We start from the raw sequence: 17,390 nt of genomic DNA on the forward strand, positions 1-17,390 counted from the left end.
TACCACTGAGCATTACATATGGCAGCAAATACTTTTTTTTTTGTTTCAGGTATGCATAAGACTTAAGTAAAGGCGGTAATAGCCTGTTGTAGAGAAATGTTTATTATAAAGTGTTTATTATAATGTGTTAATATCTGTATTTGTGTTTTACATTGGTGTATGGCCTAGCTGTGAGAGATAGGTTGCCATGGAGACAAGGCAGCAGAGGAGGTGGGCGGAGCTTAAAGAGAAAAAGGTTTGAAAGTGACAGTTAATTTTCAGTCAGGAGGAAGAGACCCTGAGAAGAGGAGCAGAGTCAGATAGGACTCTGGGAGAGTAGCAGAGTCAAGAAAGGACTCTGAGAAAGTAACTCAGTCAGGAGGAAGAGACCCTGAGAGAGTGCAGAGTCAGTTAGGGGCTCTGTGGAGTGAAGCAGTGTAAAGTCAGTTAGTTTTTAGTGTTGGTGAATATTTCTTCAGCAAGGGAGCTGAAGGTGAAACCTCGTTAGATTGCTTGAGTAAAAAGAATCTAACAGAGGGGTTTTAGGATCGCCAGTAGTGGAAGACTGGAGATCAGTGGTTTGATCCGGTATAGGACAAACAGTGAGAATATTCACAACAGGGAACACTGAAATAATAAAGCGCTTCACTACAGAAAGAGTTTATAAGTTGTAACATCTAAAGCCTGAATTGTATCTCAACCAAGCCATATTGTAACCATCAAGCATATGCCAAGCTCAACATCTTCATATTGCAACAATAAGCTTTGTTCAACAATAAACTTGTTCTCTTTGTTATTTTTAAAACTGCCTCATCTCCATTGATTTTACGTTCGGTGCATTCCACTCTACCAAAGTTACCTCACAACGCAAATAGGGATAAACAGAGACTTTAATACCAGCGTCTCTATACATATTGGTGGCAGTTTAATTTAGCATTCTAGGAACTTCCTTACAATTTATGGTGGCATTAATACTTCTTCACACCTGTCAACTCCTGCTCCTATTCCATGTTTATAAGCCAGTACTTCTGGCTGGATGTTACTTGGATGCTGGCAATTGGATGATATCCTTCATGACATATGAAAGTAAACAGCTCTTTCAAAGAGAATGGTCACAGAGAGGAAGAACAGATCAGAGGATATCACTCTGGGCTTTCATTGCTTTCCCTGAAACATCTGCTGGTATATTTTAGCCTAAGGGTAGGTTAGTTCCTGGAAACTAAAACAGGCATGTTTGGCCTTCTAAATGAATTGAGGTTAGTGAACATAAGTAAAATGTTTAAAACAGATAATTTCGCCAAATACATATGGATATTAATCTAGCACTATTGGTTTTGGATAGTGCCATTTAAATAAAAGGAAAGCTAAGTGAGATTAATAAACTTAGTTACTATTTCAATCACAGTGGATAAATACTTTAGGTGTACAATCCATTCCTCATACATGCCCCCTCCCTTGAAAAGCAGAAGTGGATTAAGTGCAAAAAATGGTTCTGGACAAGCTGTATATCAGGAAAGGAATTGCAGTCTTGCACGTATCGTTTTACTGCAGCTCCCAGCATGACCCTCCTCTGGCTATGTTGGTATGGCTGCTGGGAGCTGCCATAAAATGACATATGGAGGACTACATATGTCCCACTCTGAGTTGTGGATGAAACACCACTCAAGTTTTCCTTTTTCCCTGATCATTCTTCCTCTGCTATTGCCCACATGCTGTGCTTGAAGTCACCCTCATCGGGGACCTTTCCCAATATCTCAAATGTTTCTTCTTCTTCAACAGATATGGCACTTCCACTACTATTAGTAAGCTTTTTCTCTCTTTTTGTCTTTCCTTCCAGTATTGATTCCTACAAGAGCATATGACCTCTTCAGTGTGGCAACGGAACTGCGACTCCCACGCCAGTTCTGAGAAACCTTCCCTTAACATCCTATAAGCCTGTAAGTTTAAAATGTACTTGTAGTGAAGCAAATAAAATATGAGAAATATCTCCAGTATAATCTGAAGTCAAAGAGGAAAAATCGAAATTGATGTAATGAGCCACATCAAGGAGGAATGCAACTGGATTCCAGGAAGTGGAATAAATTACAGAATTTAGAGGAGAGGAGAAAGGAACAAAAATGAAGGGAAAAGTCTGAAGATCGAGTGATGCAAAATGCAAGAATTCTCTCTCTCTCTCTCTCTCTCTATATATATATATATATATATATAGAGAGAGAGAGAGAGAGAGAGAGAGAGAGAGTCAAGAAGATGATTATAAATAGAGGATTGGAAGGAAAAGATTTCTTGAACCAGAAGTGGTGAAAGCTAGATTAAAATGTGTGAGATTGGCTAAGGAAAAAAATTGAATTACAGCACAGCAGGACTGGCTTTTACATCTTCCAAGGGAACTAAATTATGCAAACAGCCATATGTCAAACAGACAAAAATGTCATGGATGTTGAAACCACCAGGCAGCATATTGTGCAACAGCATTATATGCACTTCAACATGTTAGACAACAAACTTTATATATCATGCATTCATTCTGAATACATTTTAGTTCAACTGCATTCCTCAAATTGTGGGGAAGGGCCCAGGAGGTCTGATTGGCATGGAAACTCTTAAAGGAGAGCATGATGTTTAAAGAACAGTACCCAGTAGGTTCACTCAATATCCATCAAGCTCTGTGAGGGTTTAATACTATATGTGTGTGTGCATGTGTCTGCTGACTTATGGAGATCCCATGAATTTTACAAGATTTTCCTAGGCCAGGAATACTTATACACAGTAACAAATTCTAATTGATCACTACAGATGGACTTTGGCAGGGGTGATTCAAGTCATTTTCTCCCTGCAGGAAAGCAGTGAATAATGATTTTCCCTGTAATAGGCAGTAAGAGCACATAGAGCTTTGGAGAGCTTCTGAGTGATAGTTTATGCAATTCAGACCAGGAGAGGACAGCCTCTCAATTTTTATCATCTTTTATAGATATGGGTGAAACGGCAGAAAAGACTGCTTCTGGAACATGGCCATACAGCCCAGAAAACTCACAGCAACCCAGTGATTCCAGTCAGGAAAGCCTTTGACAACACAATTTCACTCTTGTTTATATTTCTATCATTCACCCTAGTGCCCCCTCCTCCTTCATTTGTCAAATTTACACACTTAGAAAGCAAATGATAGAAATTTTCACAATTAGTATAACTTTCATAATATATAAATTAGGTTGCCTGGCTTTGATGAAAGGTAATATGACCACCCTATCTGCTCATCACAACAGAGCCTCCACTGAATGTTGCCATTACCATGGCTAGGACTGCTTTTTCAACAAAACTAGGCTAGTTTCAAGGATAGCATTCACTTCCTTTCTTGATTCACTCCAGAGAATAATGTTTATGCACTGTCCACGCAGCTTCATAAGCAAACAGAGATAAATGGGGGTAACAGGTCAGATCATTTAGCAGAGAAGTGCTACCTGTTTTGCTTGTTAAAAGTTTGTGATTCCTCTGTTAGCATAGAGGCAAAGAACAAATACACCCACACATATATGGTAATAGAGAAGCATCTCTAAGACGTCTATCAAACTGTGAATCATACTGAATTTTCTCTTTAAAAATCGAAAAGAATTCCTGCAAAACTGTTTATGATAGCCTTAGGGTTTTGAATATTTCAATCAACAAAAAGCTGCAGAGAGTTCAAAATAGTAACTTTAATTGGTGCTCCATTTGACACCATTGCTAGTATGTTCCTACTTCCTCCTTTGCTGAATGATGGAGGCTAGGAAACCAAACACTAATGATACTTGTTGATATTTTTGACCATCTGGTATCAACAGTAGGAGTCTATAGCTACAGCTGGTAGAATAACAATATAGTTTGGGACCAATATATTCTGTTGAGCATCTCACACTCTCATGACATGAACACATAGTTGGTTACATCCTGACACTTTGCTAATCTATGTAAATTAGGGTCTTTCAATAATTGCTATCACGTGTAATGAGTTATAATGACTGAGCAAAGTTATTATTAATTAAACTTTATTTATACCTTTATTTATGTTTTCACTCCAGGAGATGAAATTATTTGAGCTTATGTGAATGAGAGGTGGGAAGTTAAATAGCTTTTAATAACATTTTTAAATATGGGCACTTTTTGGCTGTGAAAAAACTTTACTGTATCTTCATCTAAATTTCTATATGACATGCATGAATCTCAGAACTATTAGCTTGACATGATCAATGTACCGTCTGTAATTATCTTATAGCACTAGTGTCGAGTGCAACAATGATGCCATCAATCTTAAATCAAATTTCATACTATGTGCAAATGAAGCATGTTGATCTGATTAATGCATGTATTGAAACTTTACTATTAGCTTATAGTTTGCATCTATAAGGTTCATTTCAAATTGGCAGGTTGCAGGACCTAGAATAGACAAGATTTTCTCTTTCAACCTCAATTGGTCACAGTCCTTCTACACAATTACACATGGCAGAAGGCTGCAATGTGTTTGATATAAAGAAAAAATGCTCTCTGCATATGTTCAAGAACTCATCCATTGACTGATCATCCCACCTCATGCTTAATGTAGGTTTTTGTGTGTATGTGTAAGTTAAAAATTACACAGATAAATACAGATCTTAATTGCATGACATCTCACTTCGAGTTCATATTCTGAGACTGCTTTCTCTCAATGCTTACAATACAAAGTTAAGCAAAGTAGCAGAAAACAGCACACAGATTGCTCAGTATTTAACAATAGCCTCAGTTTGCACATTTCTTTCATTCCTTTCTCTCTAGGCCTAGTTCACATCAGGAACTGTTATGAAGTGAGAGGCACTTCCCATCATTCTAACAAAATCCCTCCCAGCTGACTGTATAAATTGGATAGAGGCTGACAATGTGGTTTCTTATTTTAATCAGCAATCGTTCTCTGAAAATCTAGCTGTCCATAAGTCTCCTGAAGATAGAAAATCACAGAATACACCAAAACTCTCTAAAATTCTGCTTGAAGTTATTTGTACCATTTTGAGTGTGTGTTTTGAGAAACATACTTTTCGAAACTCACTCTTTTTGGTACTTAAACAAACATACCCTTCCAGACACCTTTTGTTCAAAGACAGTGTTAGTACAGGTGGCCATGATTACGGTGTGGTAATGAAAGTTTTGGTCTTTTAAGAGTCATTGAACTGTACATATTCTGAAAAAAACATACTTACCTCATTGAGGTCATCCTTTGCATTATAGTAGACAATATCATTAGCCTGTACAAAAGAGAAATAACAAGTAGAGTTAATGTTTAAAAGTACAGCAAAAAAAAGACATTTACAGTATGACCTTATGAGTTGTGAAATATTTCTCAGGTACAGTAGTTTGGTCCAGGTCCATCATTCATGGGGGTCACAGTGGTCTGCGGGAGCTGAATTGGGTGAGGGTACTGTAAATCTTATCGTTTGTGGTCCAGCCTCCCCAAACCATACTAGGACATATAGTGAGCCATGTGTGCCAAGTTTGGGCCAGGTCCATCATTTGTGGGGATCGCAGTAGTCTATGAACGTGTGTGACGGTACTGCAAATCCCATCATCCATGGCAAGTTTGATCCAGATCCATTGTTGGTTGGGTTCACAGTGCTCTCTGGATGTAGGTGAACTACAATTCATATAAATCATGGTGAATTCTTCCCAAACCTCTTGTTCAGTTGCTGATCAATTACTATTTGCTGCGTGCCATAGGAAAGGGTAGGAAAGGCTTAAGGGGGAGGCTGTGGGTGGGGTCATGCAAATTCCAAACCCATGGAGAGAAAAAGGAACCTTGGGATATCCATTCTAAAGGAAAAACAGCACATTTAGGATGAAATTGTCCCAAAATGAAAGCCTTCACTTGGGTGGTGAGCAGTATGGTGTTTGGGGAGGACACTGGCAGGGCTTGGGCTACATTTTCATGGTGCTCACTACAATCTTAAATGGCTCCTCAGCACTGTGGGTTATAGCTGTTTGTGGAGGTGGGAGACTGTCTATGTAAGAGGACACCTCTGCCACATACATACATAGAATCATAGAGTTGGAAGAGACCTCATGAGCCATCCAGTCCAACCCCCTGCCAAGAAGCAGAAATTGCATTCAAAGTACCCCTGACAGATGGCCATCCAGCCTCTGATTAAAAGCCTCCAAAGAAGGAGCCTCCACCACACTCTGGGGCAGAGAGTTCCACTGCTGAACAGCTCTCACAGTCAGGAAGTTCTTCCTAATGTTCAGATGGAATCTCCTCTCTTGTAGTTTGAAGCCAAGTCTCCAGGGAAGCAGAAAACAAGCTTGCTCCCTCCTCCCTGTGACTTCCTCTCACATATTTATACATGGTTATCATGTCTCCTCTCAGCCTTCTCTTCTTCAGGCTAAACATGCCCAGCTCTTTAAGCCACTCTTCATAGGGCTTGTCCTCCAGACCCTTGAACATTTTAGTCGCCCTCCTCTGGACACATTCCAGTTTGTCAACATCTCTCTTCAGTTGTGGTGCCCAGAATTGGACACAATATTCCAGTTGTGGTCTAACCAAGGCAGAATAAGGCAGCATTACTTCCCTAGATCTAGACACTATGCTCCTATTGATGCAGGCCAAAATCCCATTGGCTTTTTTTGCCGCCACATCGCATTGTTGGCTCATGTTTAACTTGCTGTCCACAAGGACTCCAAAATCTTTTTCACACGTACTGCTCTCGAGCCGGGCATCCCCCATTCTGTATCTTTGCATTTTGTTTTTCCTGTACATTTTTCACTTTTTTATGTGCACAGATAGATAAAAACAACTTTCAGCAAAATAGGTATGGAGGGTACTGCATACAGAATTTCTAAGAATCAATAACAGCCAGGTAAGTCTCAAAAATGCAAGAAATTGCCTTATGGACAAAATGAGTTTGCTGGAATTAGCAATTAAATGCAGTGACATCTCAGGATTGGTTCAGCTATATATCCAAGGGTCATAACACTCGTTTAAACTGCTCTTGCCTAACTGCAGTTAAGAATGCGTATAACTATTGTTAAGAATGCAAAACATTCAGATAAATAACTGCGTTGCAGAGATGAAGATACATTAAGATCCCAATCTATTTTTGTCCTACTTCTTACTGCTATAGCAACCACTCTTTGGAGTTTTAGGCCTGATATATTTGGCCAAGGGCATATTCATATGAATTAACACAAGCCTACAAGATTAAGGGTCATAAGAACCTTTAAAAACAAAAACAATGATATGCTGGTTTTATGGGAATTTGGATTGCTCTATTGCATACAGGTTTTTCACACCTTGGTTTGACATATCTGTTTTGTAAGACATGACTATAGATGATCTATACTGTAAAATGAATGCAGCTTGACACCACTTTAACTGCCACTGTTCAATGCTATGGGCTCATAGGAATTGTAACTTTACAATATCTTTAGCCAGCTTTGCCATGCTGACCTTGAGCAAAACACTCCCTCTCAGCTTCGAGGAAAGTGATAATGTGAACATTCACTGAATAAATCTTGCCAAGAAAACCTTAGTATACAGTTGCAAATTGAAGGCACAAAACAACAAGAAGTTATGGCCCCAATCAAATATTTCTAAATCATGTCTGTAGTACACTAACATCCTAAGAATGCATTATTTCCATAATAATATTGGATTACATCCAAAACTCAAGTTGGACAACAGGTATGTTTCTTTCTCCTTTTCTGTCCCATGAACATAAAAGGTGGTCCCTGATGGATCAAGTTCATTCTGAAGAAGTAACAGGGTTGGACTAAAGCACAGCTGGTGAGTCACCACCAGCAAGCAATAAGATCTACCAATCAAAACGTTGCCAGTTCAAAGCCCAGGTTGAAGTGAGCACCCAACTGCCAGCCCAACTCAGTTTACCTAAGCAATTCAGCTTGGAGCTGTAAGTAAAGAAATTAGGTGCCACTAAAAAGTGGAGGAGATATTTTATGACACCATAAAAGAAAAAAAGACCAGAAAATGCCAGAAACCAAAGTGGAAGAAGTCCTGATGATTCTTCGTCATAGAGGATGGCGTGATAGCACCCCCTGGGGCTGGATTTGAGCACAACCTCCAAAGGTGTCAAAAAGCTGGACATTGACACAACATACCTCCTTTCTTCTGTTCTGTCCAAACAGCATTGAATATTTGCCACATATGTGCACTGTGATTCACACTGAGTCCCCTTGGGGAGATAGGGTGGAACATAAATAAAGTGTTGTTGTTGTTGCTAACATCAGAAGGAGATTTTAGACTGGTTCTACATTGTAGAATTAATACAGTTTACAATTTTAACTGCCATGAGTCAATAGTATGGAAGCTATGGAAGTTTAAAGCAATATCAAATTGCATTAATTCTACAGTGCATCCTTAGTTGGGTGCTACCTTAACTTAGAACATAAAACAGATGGAAACATTTTCTCATATTCATGGAAAATGTTTCCATCTGGACTACAGTTACTTGTAACTGTAACTACAGTTACTTGTAACTGTAGATATGTCCAAACAAAATGATCTGACTTTCAGTCCCAGTATGGTCACCCTGGAACCATCCTCTCTAGGAATGTTCTTTGTCATGCAAAGTAACTATATGGAAACTTCCAGGGGAAAGCATGCCATAGAATCATCTGAATGACCAAGCAATTTTTCCCAGAGACTATAACCTAGACACAGATAAGTGAAAATTTGGGTATGAGTTTCGTTGTTATAGGAATCTTACTATACTGAATAAGTTCATTTTCTTGCAGTTGTGGTCCCTGATAGTTCCTTGAATCATAGAAAAGTTATCAATTATAACAAATAAACACAAAGTCCTACTTCCATGTTCTAGTCAGATTTAAGCCTGGCTGATCAATTGAGAAATTCAAAAATTCTGAGCCTGTTATTTTTTTTTCATTGGATTCTGCAGAATTTAGAGAAGAGGTAAATTCAAGGGACCATTTCCTGTGCCACATGAGCACCCCAATCCCTTCCCTTCAGACTCCTTCCCTTTTAAATCCATTAATTGTGTTAGTTTTTGATATACTCTGGTCTTGATGTTCTGGCTATGATGCACTTGTTTTAAAGTTTTAAATCTCTTGACCCTTAGACCTGATGTGCTTGTGTGGGACTGTGTCCTTCTTCTCATGAGCTGATCATAGACCATAATAATGTGAACTTGAACTTGAATGTCTCTCTCTGTGTGTGTGTTTCAATCCACAATGGTGAATGACTGTACTTGGAGCTTAATGACATCCCCAAAGGCCCATTGAAACTATATTCTATTTCAATGTCATGGCAAAATTCCATGGAATCCTAGGATCTGCAGTGTAGGAAGTTACATTTTTGATTATCATTATCCTCAGCCTCTATTTATATGCACCATCACTAAACATGTTTTAGAATTTTTTTCCATTTTAAATTTTTTATTATACATTTATCAAACAACATGTATAAGCATACATTCTTCCCTCTTTCTACAACATCTTAGATAGAAGAATTTACCATATTATATACAATCTAACAGTAAAAATAATCAAATACATCTTTAAGCATATTTCTTATACTATGTATATCTCTACCACACACCTTTTATCTACTTATACATGTTTTATTTCTTTATAATTAGTATTATACCATTTCCCACCTCTTCCCTTTACCTTTAGTTTGTGCCCCCTTTACCAGGACCAACCTACTCATGTTATTTCACAATTCCAAAATGTCATTGTTTCTGTTGCTGGCTTGTACCCCTTTCCCTCATTAAAAATATACTCAATAAAATTTCCCCATATTTTCCAGAAATCTGTTTGTTTCCATATTCCCCTTTTAATTTTAATATTGCAGGTTAGCTTATCATTAATAGCTATATTCCAAATTTCCCTATACCATTCTTCTAATTGAATTTCTTTTTTTTCTTTCCAGTATTTTGCTATTTGCAATTTAGCTGCTATTATCAAATTAGAAACCGATTCTTTCTCCTCTTGTGATGGAATTGTATTGTCATGTATAAGTAATAAAGCTAATTTTGGTGTAGTCTTAATCTCTATTTTTATTATTGCTCTTATCTCTTTGAATATACTTTCCCAAAAATTTTGTATAATTTTACATGACCACCACATATGAAGGTACGTCCCTATTTCCTGACAACCTCTCCAACACTGATTTGAGTATTTTTTATCAATCTGATTTAATCTAATGGGAGTTAGATACCACCTCCATATCGTTTTATAGTAAGTTTCCTTGATTCTTATAGACATATTTTTTAGTAATCTCATACTCCATATCTTTACCCATTCCTGATTATTCACTTTTCCCCCAAGTCTGTTTCCCATACTTCCTTCAAATAATCTTGTTCCTGTTCATTCTTTAATAACAGTTGATAGATATCACTTACTGTACCTTTTAATGTTATATTCTCTTCTTTAGTCTCCCTTTGAGTTATCATCTTTTCTATTTTTGTGTATTCCCTACCTCTATTATACTTTTTCCTTATATCACTTGACCATTTACCCAATTGTAAATACTTGTACCAATCTAAGTCTCTTAATTCCTCTTTTATCCTTTCCATATTTACCATTTTCAAGTCCCAGTCTTTTACTTTCATTAGACCTCTTCCATTAAATTCTGCTTCAAGTTCTTTTCTCAAATTTGCTGGAAAGTTTTCTGTCATTAGAACTGGCATGATAGGAGAAATACCTGGCATTAGGGTTTTTTTATATTTTCCCCAAATCTCCAAAATATTTTTTAAAAAGGGGTTGTTTAAATCTTTATACCATTTCTTTTTACCCTTTCCTCTATTACCCTTATAAAAATATATTCTCTTTTAGAAATAAAAGAACAAAACACAAATAAAAGAACAAGACCTCACAACATCTGAGGATGCCTACCACAGATGCAGGCAAAACATCAGGAGAGAATGCTTCTGGGACATGGCCATACAGCCTGAAAAACACACAACAACCCAGTGATTCTGGCCATGAAAGCCATCGACAAAACAAAAAGTTCTCTGCCTTCAGGCTTACAATCTAATTAAGCTATGGCATAGGTAAAAGGTAATGGAAGTATGGGAGTATTTTAAATCCAGCTGATATTATCTGTCCTTCTCTCTTTCCAAGGCCATAGTAGTGACAGTTCAGATAGAGGAAGAATAGTTCATCTGATTCTGGGCCTAGGCATGAAAGAGATGTGTGCGTGTCTTCTCTCCCTCTGAGACCAGGGCAGTGGCAATTCAGAATTTAGAATTCTCAGATCGAGGACTCGAGTGACCAGACTACAAAGCCTAGGATTCCACAGGATGTTGCCATGACAGTTAAAATAAAAAGTAGTGCTATAGTTGTGTAGCATAAATGGGCTCTAGCTCTTTCCCTCAAATTTCATGTTTTCTCATGGTTATCTCAGGGGAGATTACCATATATAATCGAATATAAACCGACCCGAATATAAGCCGATGCACCTAATTTTACCACAAAAAACTGAGAAAACGTATTGACTCGAGTATAAGCCGAGGGTGGAAAATGCAGTAGCTATGGGTCAATTTCAAAATAAAAATAGATACCAATAAAATTACATTAACCGAGGCATCAGTAGGTTCAATGTTTTTGAATCTATATAAATAAAAATGTAATGTTCATTTGTAGGATTAACATAACTCAAAAACCACTGGATGAACTGACACCAAATTTGGACACAATGCAAATATCAGGCCAATGAGTGACTGTCACTCATAAAAACACTGAAAACAACAGCAAAAGATACTAAAAAAATTCATTGCAACGCATGCACAAAACCACATATATACGCAAACACACATATACACAAATATATACACACATATATACACACTAAGGCTGGGCAGTTTCGTTTCGTAATTCGTTAAAAATTCCGGTTTTTTTATAATGAAGCGATAACGAACCATTCAGGAGCAACTAAAAAACGAAACGAATTTTTAAATTCGTTTCGTAATTGTTTCAAATTTGTTTTGTATTTGTTTCGTTATCGTTTTGAAATCGTTTCGTTATTATTTCCGCATGTCTGGGGCAAGTTTTATAGTTGTTGTTTGTTTAATCAGTGAAAAAAAATTATAAATATCACACCAACAGTCAACAACAGAGGGAGAGGGAAGCTTCAAAAGTTCCCCCTGTCCCATTTGGAGGTATTTTAGCGTATTGCGCGGTAGCGTCCGCCATCAATGAATCGATTCGTAATTGTTTCGCAATTGTTTTGTAATTACGAAATTTCGTAAATATCTAACTTTTTAAAAGAAAAATTTCGGAATTCTTTTAAAAATCAAAACGCAAAAACCCCTCAAAAACGAATCAATTTTAGAAACAATTTTTTCCATGGTTGCCCAGCCCTAATACACACACAAAACACATATACACAGACTGGGCCACAGCAACAAGTGGCAAGAGACAACTAGTGTTTACATAAAACTGTAATTTGAGATAAGACAGTCTAGTCCTGATTAAACCATTATTCTAACCTTCTTCAATGTCAATGTGATAATGTATCCTTCTAATAATAAGTAATAGAGTAAAATAATAAATGTAATAATACTAGTAGAGTAAAATAATAAATGTAATAAAATAACAATAATAACAGAGTAAAACAATAAATTGACTCGAGTATAAGCCGAGGCGAACTTTTTCAGCCTACAAAAAGGGCTGAAAAACTAGGCTTATACTCGAGTATATACAGTATTTTGATCTGGCAACCTTCCATGCACCCTGTCATAGTCTTCATTGATTAACATTTTACATTTCCCTATACCAGTCATTACATTGTCTTATTACAGAGAAAAATGTGGCTTATCTAGCATTACAACTACTTGTCTCTGAAATGTATCATCTTTAACTTTAAATGAACAACAAACCTGCAGATTAGTTGCAAAAAAAGACCATTACTTGTTATTTTTTATTATTTTTAATCCCTTCACTTTAATCTTTTAGAGTTCCTACTTTATATACTACATCTGAACTCCAGGAGTCAGCTCTCACCAATTTGAAAATAGCTTTTAAGTCTACAGCTCCATCTGCAGTGGAACATGGCAGATAAAATAATTAGAATCTTAAAACACTCTTTGGAGGTGTTTGGAAAGTAGGGAGAGAGGACACCAGCTTCCTGGAAACATCTGTTCGCAATGCAGAGTATTTGTTAGAAAAGGCAAAAAGATGTGCAAGGTGCTAATTAATTCGATACCATAATACATTTATTTTAAATAAAATGCTGTTTATTCAGGAAAGGAGGATCATTAGCTTTAAAAGCATACAAAAGCTGACTGGCACAACCTGGGGATCACAACCAGACACAGTGAAGACATCTGCCCTTGCGCTATGCTACTCTGCTGCTGAGTATGCATGCCCAGTGTGGAACACATCTCACCACACTAAAACAGTAGATGTGGCTCTTAATGAGACATGCCACATTATCACAGGATGTCTGCGCCCCACACCACTGGAGAAATTACACTGCTTAGCCAGTATTGCACCACCTGACATCCGCAGGGAAGTAGCAGCCAATAGTGAAAGGACCAAGGCAGTGACATCTCCAGCTCATGCCCTGTTTGGGTATCAGCCAGCACGTCAATGACTTAAATCAAGACATAGTTTTCTTAGATCTACAGAGACACTCGCTGGAACACCCCAGCAAGCAAGAGTCCAAAAGTGGCAGGCCCAAACCCAGCACCTCAATTCATGGGTGATACCAGATGAGAGACTCCCCGCTGGGCACTCAGAAGACTGGGCGACTTGGAAGGCGCTGAACAGACTGCGCTCTGGTACCACGAGATGCAGAGCCAATCTTAAGAAATGGGGCTACAGGGTGGAATCCTCGGCATGCGAGTGTGGAGAGGAGCAAACCACTGACCACCTGCTGCAATGCACCCTGAGCCCTGCCACATGCACAATGGAGGACCTTCTTGCAGCAACCCCAGAAGCACTCCAAGTGGCCAGATACTAGTCAAAGGACATTTAACCAAATACCAAATTTGCAAAATCTGTGTGTTTTTTTTCCTTTTTCTTTTTTAATCTGTGTGTTTGTTTTCCTCTGTTAGAACTGTAATACAATGGTTGCTGATGACACGATAAATAAATAAATAAATAAATAAATAAATAAATAAATAAATAAAATAAGCTTTAAAAGATAATGCATCTGTGTTTTCTTTCTAGTGGCATGAAAATTAAATAGACACAAGAACTGGTTTCTGCTTTTCAGGAGTTTTATCATATCTAATTAGTTTCATGATCAATATGCAAAGATGATCTATGATCCCAGTTCATGCATCTGATATTCTTGTGAAAATTAAATAGCTAAAAATATGCTGATAGACAATGTAAATATTTGTCTCCTTGATCCCAAAAACCTTGCTGGCATTTGGCGCTACAATGATTTTTATTGGATTTTATATTCTCTCCCTAATTCAAGTGATCCTTTGCAATGAGAAGGTCACACTTCCAAACTATATCCAAGAAGTGAATCCAAAAGATATAAGGATAGGCACCACAGGTGTGGAATCAGCTGTTGCTGGTATCTTCCTTTTCAGTTTCATGTAAAACTTTATTTTCACGTTCTGTATATAAAAGCCTAATTCTGGCATGCAACAAAGAGAAACCAAAAACATTTTCCTTGCCTTCAAGACAACAAGATACCTTTTGTTGGTCTCAAGAGAATTTCTGCACCTGTGGGAATGCTTTCTGAGCAAATTGCACACATTGCATAGCTTAACTACAATAGATCTTGCCTTGTTACATTTTTTTGGAAAATCAGAAGCTTTGAAAGAGTTCTTTGACTGTATTGTCGAAGGTTTTCATGGCCGGAATCACTGTGTTGTTGTAGGTTTTTCGGGCTGAATGTCCATGTTCTAGAAGCATTCTTTCCTGACGTTTTGCCTTCATCTGTGGCAGGCATCCTCAGAGATTGTGAGGTCTGTTGGAAACTAGGAAAATTGGATTTATATATCCGTGGAAAGTCTAGGATGGGAGAAAGAACTCTTGTCTGTTGGAGCTAGGTGTGAATGTTTCAATTGGCTACTTTGATTAGGATTTGATGGCCTGACAGTTTTTAGGTGTGGCTTGTTACTGCCTGGGGGAATCCTTTGTTGAGAGGTGATTAGGTGTTCCTGATTGTTTCTTGTCTTGGGTTCCCGTTTGACTTTTGTTCTTTATTTACTGTTATAATTTTAGAGTTTTTTAAATACTGGTAGCCAGATTTTGATCATTTTCATGGTTTCTTCGTTTCTGTTGAAATTGTCCACATGCTTGTGGATATCAGCAAAGGCACCCATGCAACTTGGAGGAAGAAAGGCAAGGAGGACAAGGAGGAGGATTGGGTCTCTGTATCCTTGAGTTGTGTGACTTAAATTTTTGGAAATATTGTGACAAACTTCTCAGTTATTTCCTGATTTTCTGGAGATAAAAGATATTTCTTTTCAGCAAAAATATATGGTGGTATTGTTTTTATTTTATTGTTAATTTAATGGATCTTATGCTTTCAACGCAGCTTTTTGCTGCCTTCTCTCACACTGAACTATACACTGACTATGACCCCAGGATTGGACGAAGCGGATTTTTAGCATAAGTATATGTTATGTAGTATTAGCTGTGTATGTATTGTCGCCTTTTTTGTACACTGTCTTTCTATGTTGTTGTTCACCGCCACGAGTCGCCCTCAGGGCTGAGAGTGGCGGTCAATAAATGCAAGAAATAAATAAATAATAAATGAACTAGAAACACTTGGTGGCATATAAAGTCTCTTATTGTAATGGTGTTGAGTCTGAAGGATTCATTTTTAATGGACATTCCTTGCACCAGTCATTAGTAAAACTATGTAAAAGCTTCTGCTTTTTCACTTGCCATTGTGTGAAAATTCTTCATTCACAGTGGAATGTTTGGTTTAAATGTAAAAAGTAAAAAAGAAAAAATCATATCAATTATCACTATAGTACAGAGGAATTCTTCTGGCTCAGCGAGTAGATGCAAAATACATAGTTATAGAGCAGTGTTTCTCAACCTTCCTAATGCTGCGACCCCTTAATACAGTTCCTCATGTTGTGGTGACCCCCCCCCCCCAAACATAAAATTATTTTTGTTGCTCCTTCATAGCTGTAATTGTATGAATTGTAATGCAAATATCTGATATGCAGAATGTATTTTCATTCACTGGACCAAATTTGGCACAAATATCCGATATGCCCAAATTTGAATACTGGTAGGGGTGGGTGGGGGATTGATTTTGTCATTTGGGAGTTGTCATTGCTGGGTTTTGTAGTTCACCTACAATCAAAGAACACTCAGAACTCCACCAACGATGAAATTGAACCAAGCTTGGCACACAGAACTCCCATGACCTATAGAAAATACTGGAAGGGTTTGGAGGGCATTGACCTTGAGTTTTGGAATTGTAGTTCATGTACATCCAGAGAGCACTGTGGACTCAAACAATGATGGATCTGGACCAAACTTGGCATGAGTCCTCACTATGCCCAAATGTGAACACTGGTGGAGTTTGGGGAAAACAGATCTTCACATTTGGGAGTTGTAGTTGCTGGGATTTATAGTTCACTTACAATCAAAGAGCATTCTGAACCCCACCAACGATAGAATTTGGCCAAACTTCCCAAATAGAACCCCCATTCTGTGTTTTCTGATGGCATTGGGTGACCCCTCTGACACCCCCTCACCACCTCTCCAGGGGTCCTGACCCCCAGGTTGAAAAACGCTGTTATAGAGGAACTGCTCTTAACTCCTTTGTGTTAAAGAGTATTTGAGTCTCCTTTTGTGGAGAGAAAAAGCAGGATATAAATAACAACAGCAACAATAACTCTCAGTTCCTCTTCACAATCAGTTCTGGCCATTGCTCCACCTCTTGTAAATTCATTTTGAAGCATTTATTCAAGTTTAATTTATGTGTCTTTTCTCCCTCTTTAGGCACACAGAATTTGTGCCTCCTCTTGAGATCACAGGTTAGTGAAAGACCACAATGCTGGTTTGCCATATGTCCAGTGCTCAAGAGGGCTTGAAGATCAGACGAAGTGTTATTATCAAACAAAAGAAGCAAAGTGGGCATTTTATTAAGAAATGCAACAGAATTTTCAGAATTACAATAGCTCATGAGATTGTCTGCTTGGAATGTGGTACAGTGGTGTATGAGAAGAAGGGCCACATTGGAAGATTTGCTGGTCCCAAAAAAATCATGCCCACACCCTGGTTACAGTTCAATAATAAATAACTTCAATATCTTTGAATTCTCTTCCTTTCCATTACAGAGGTTTTTCATTATTTGTTTCTTGGCTCTCAAAGCTTTAAGATCTAATTTGTCTAGACTGAGACACTGGGAACAGAACCAATACTTAAATTGATGAAGGGATCTAAAATAATCTTTCAAAACACATTCAATTTCAGATAGCTCCAGAGGTTTGAGTATTCACTCCACAGAATCGAAG

General features: G+C 37.8%; 1 protein-coding gene across 3 annotated transcripts in view; it reads right to left on the reverse strand.

Annotated features, from left to right (window-relative positions):
- The window catches only part of CACNA2D1 (calcium voltage-gated channel auxiliary subunit alpha2delta 1), a 531,008-nt gene that overhangs the window by 232,688 nt on the left and 280,930 nt on the right, over positions 1 to 17,390 (reverse strand). For all 3 annotated transcript variants that reach the window (XM_067468854.1, XM_067468853.1, XM_067468852.1), the window contains exon 6: positions 5,181 to 5,225. In XM_067468854.1, the coding sequence (XP_067324955.1) occupies positions 5,181 to 5,225 (45 nt within the window). The remainder of the gene's footprint in view (positions 1 to 5,180; positions 5,226 to 17,390) is intronic.

The sequence above is a fragment of the Anolis sagrei genome, chromosome 5 (genome assembly GCF_037176765.1).
Source record: "Anolis sagrei isolate rAnoSag1 chromosome 5, rAnoSag1.mat, whole genome shotgun sequence".
Lineage (NCBI taxonomy): Eukaryota > Metazoa > Chordata > Lepidosauria > Squamata > Dactyloidae > Anolis > Anolis sagrei.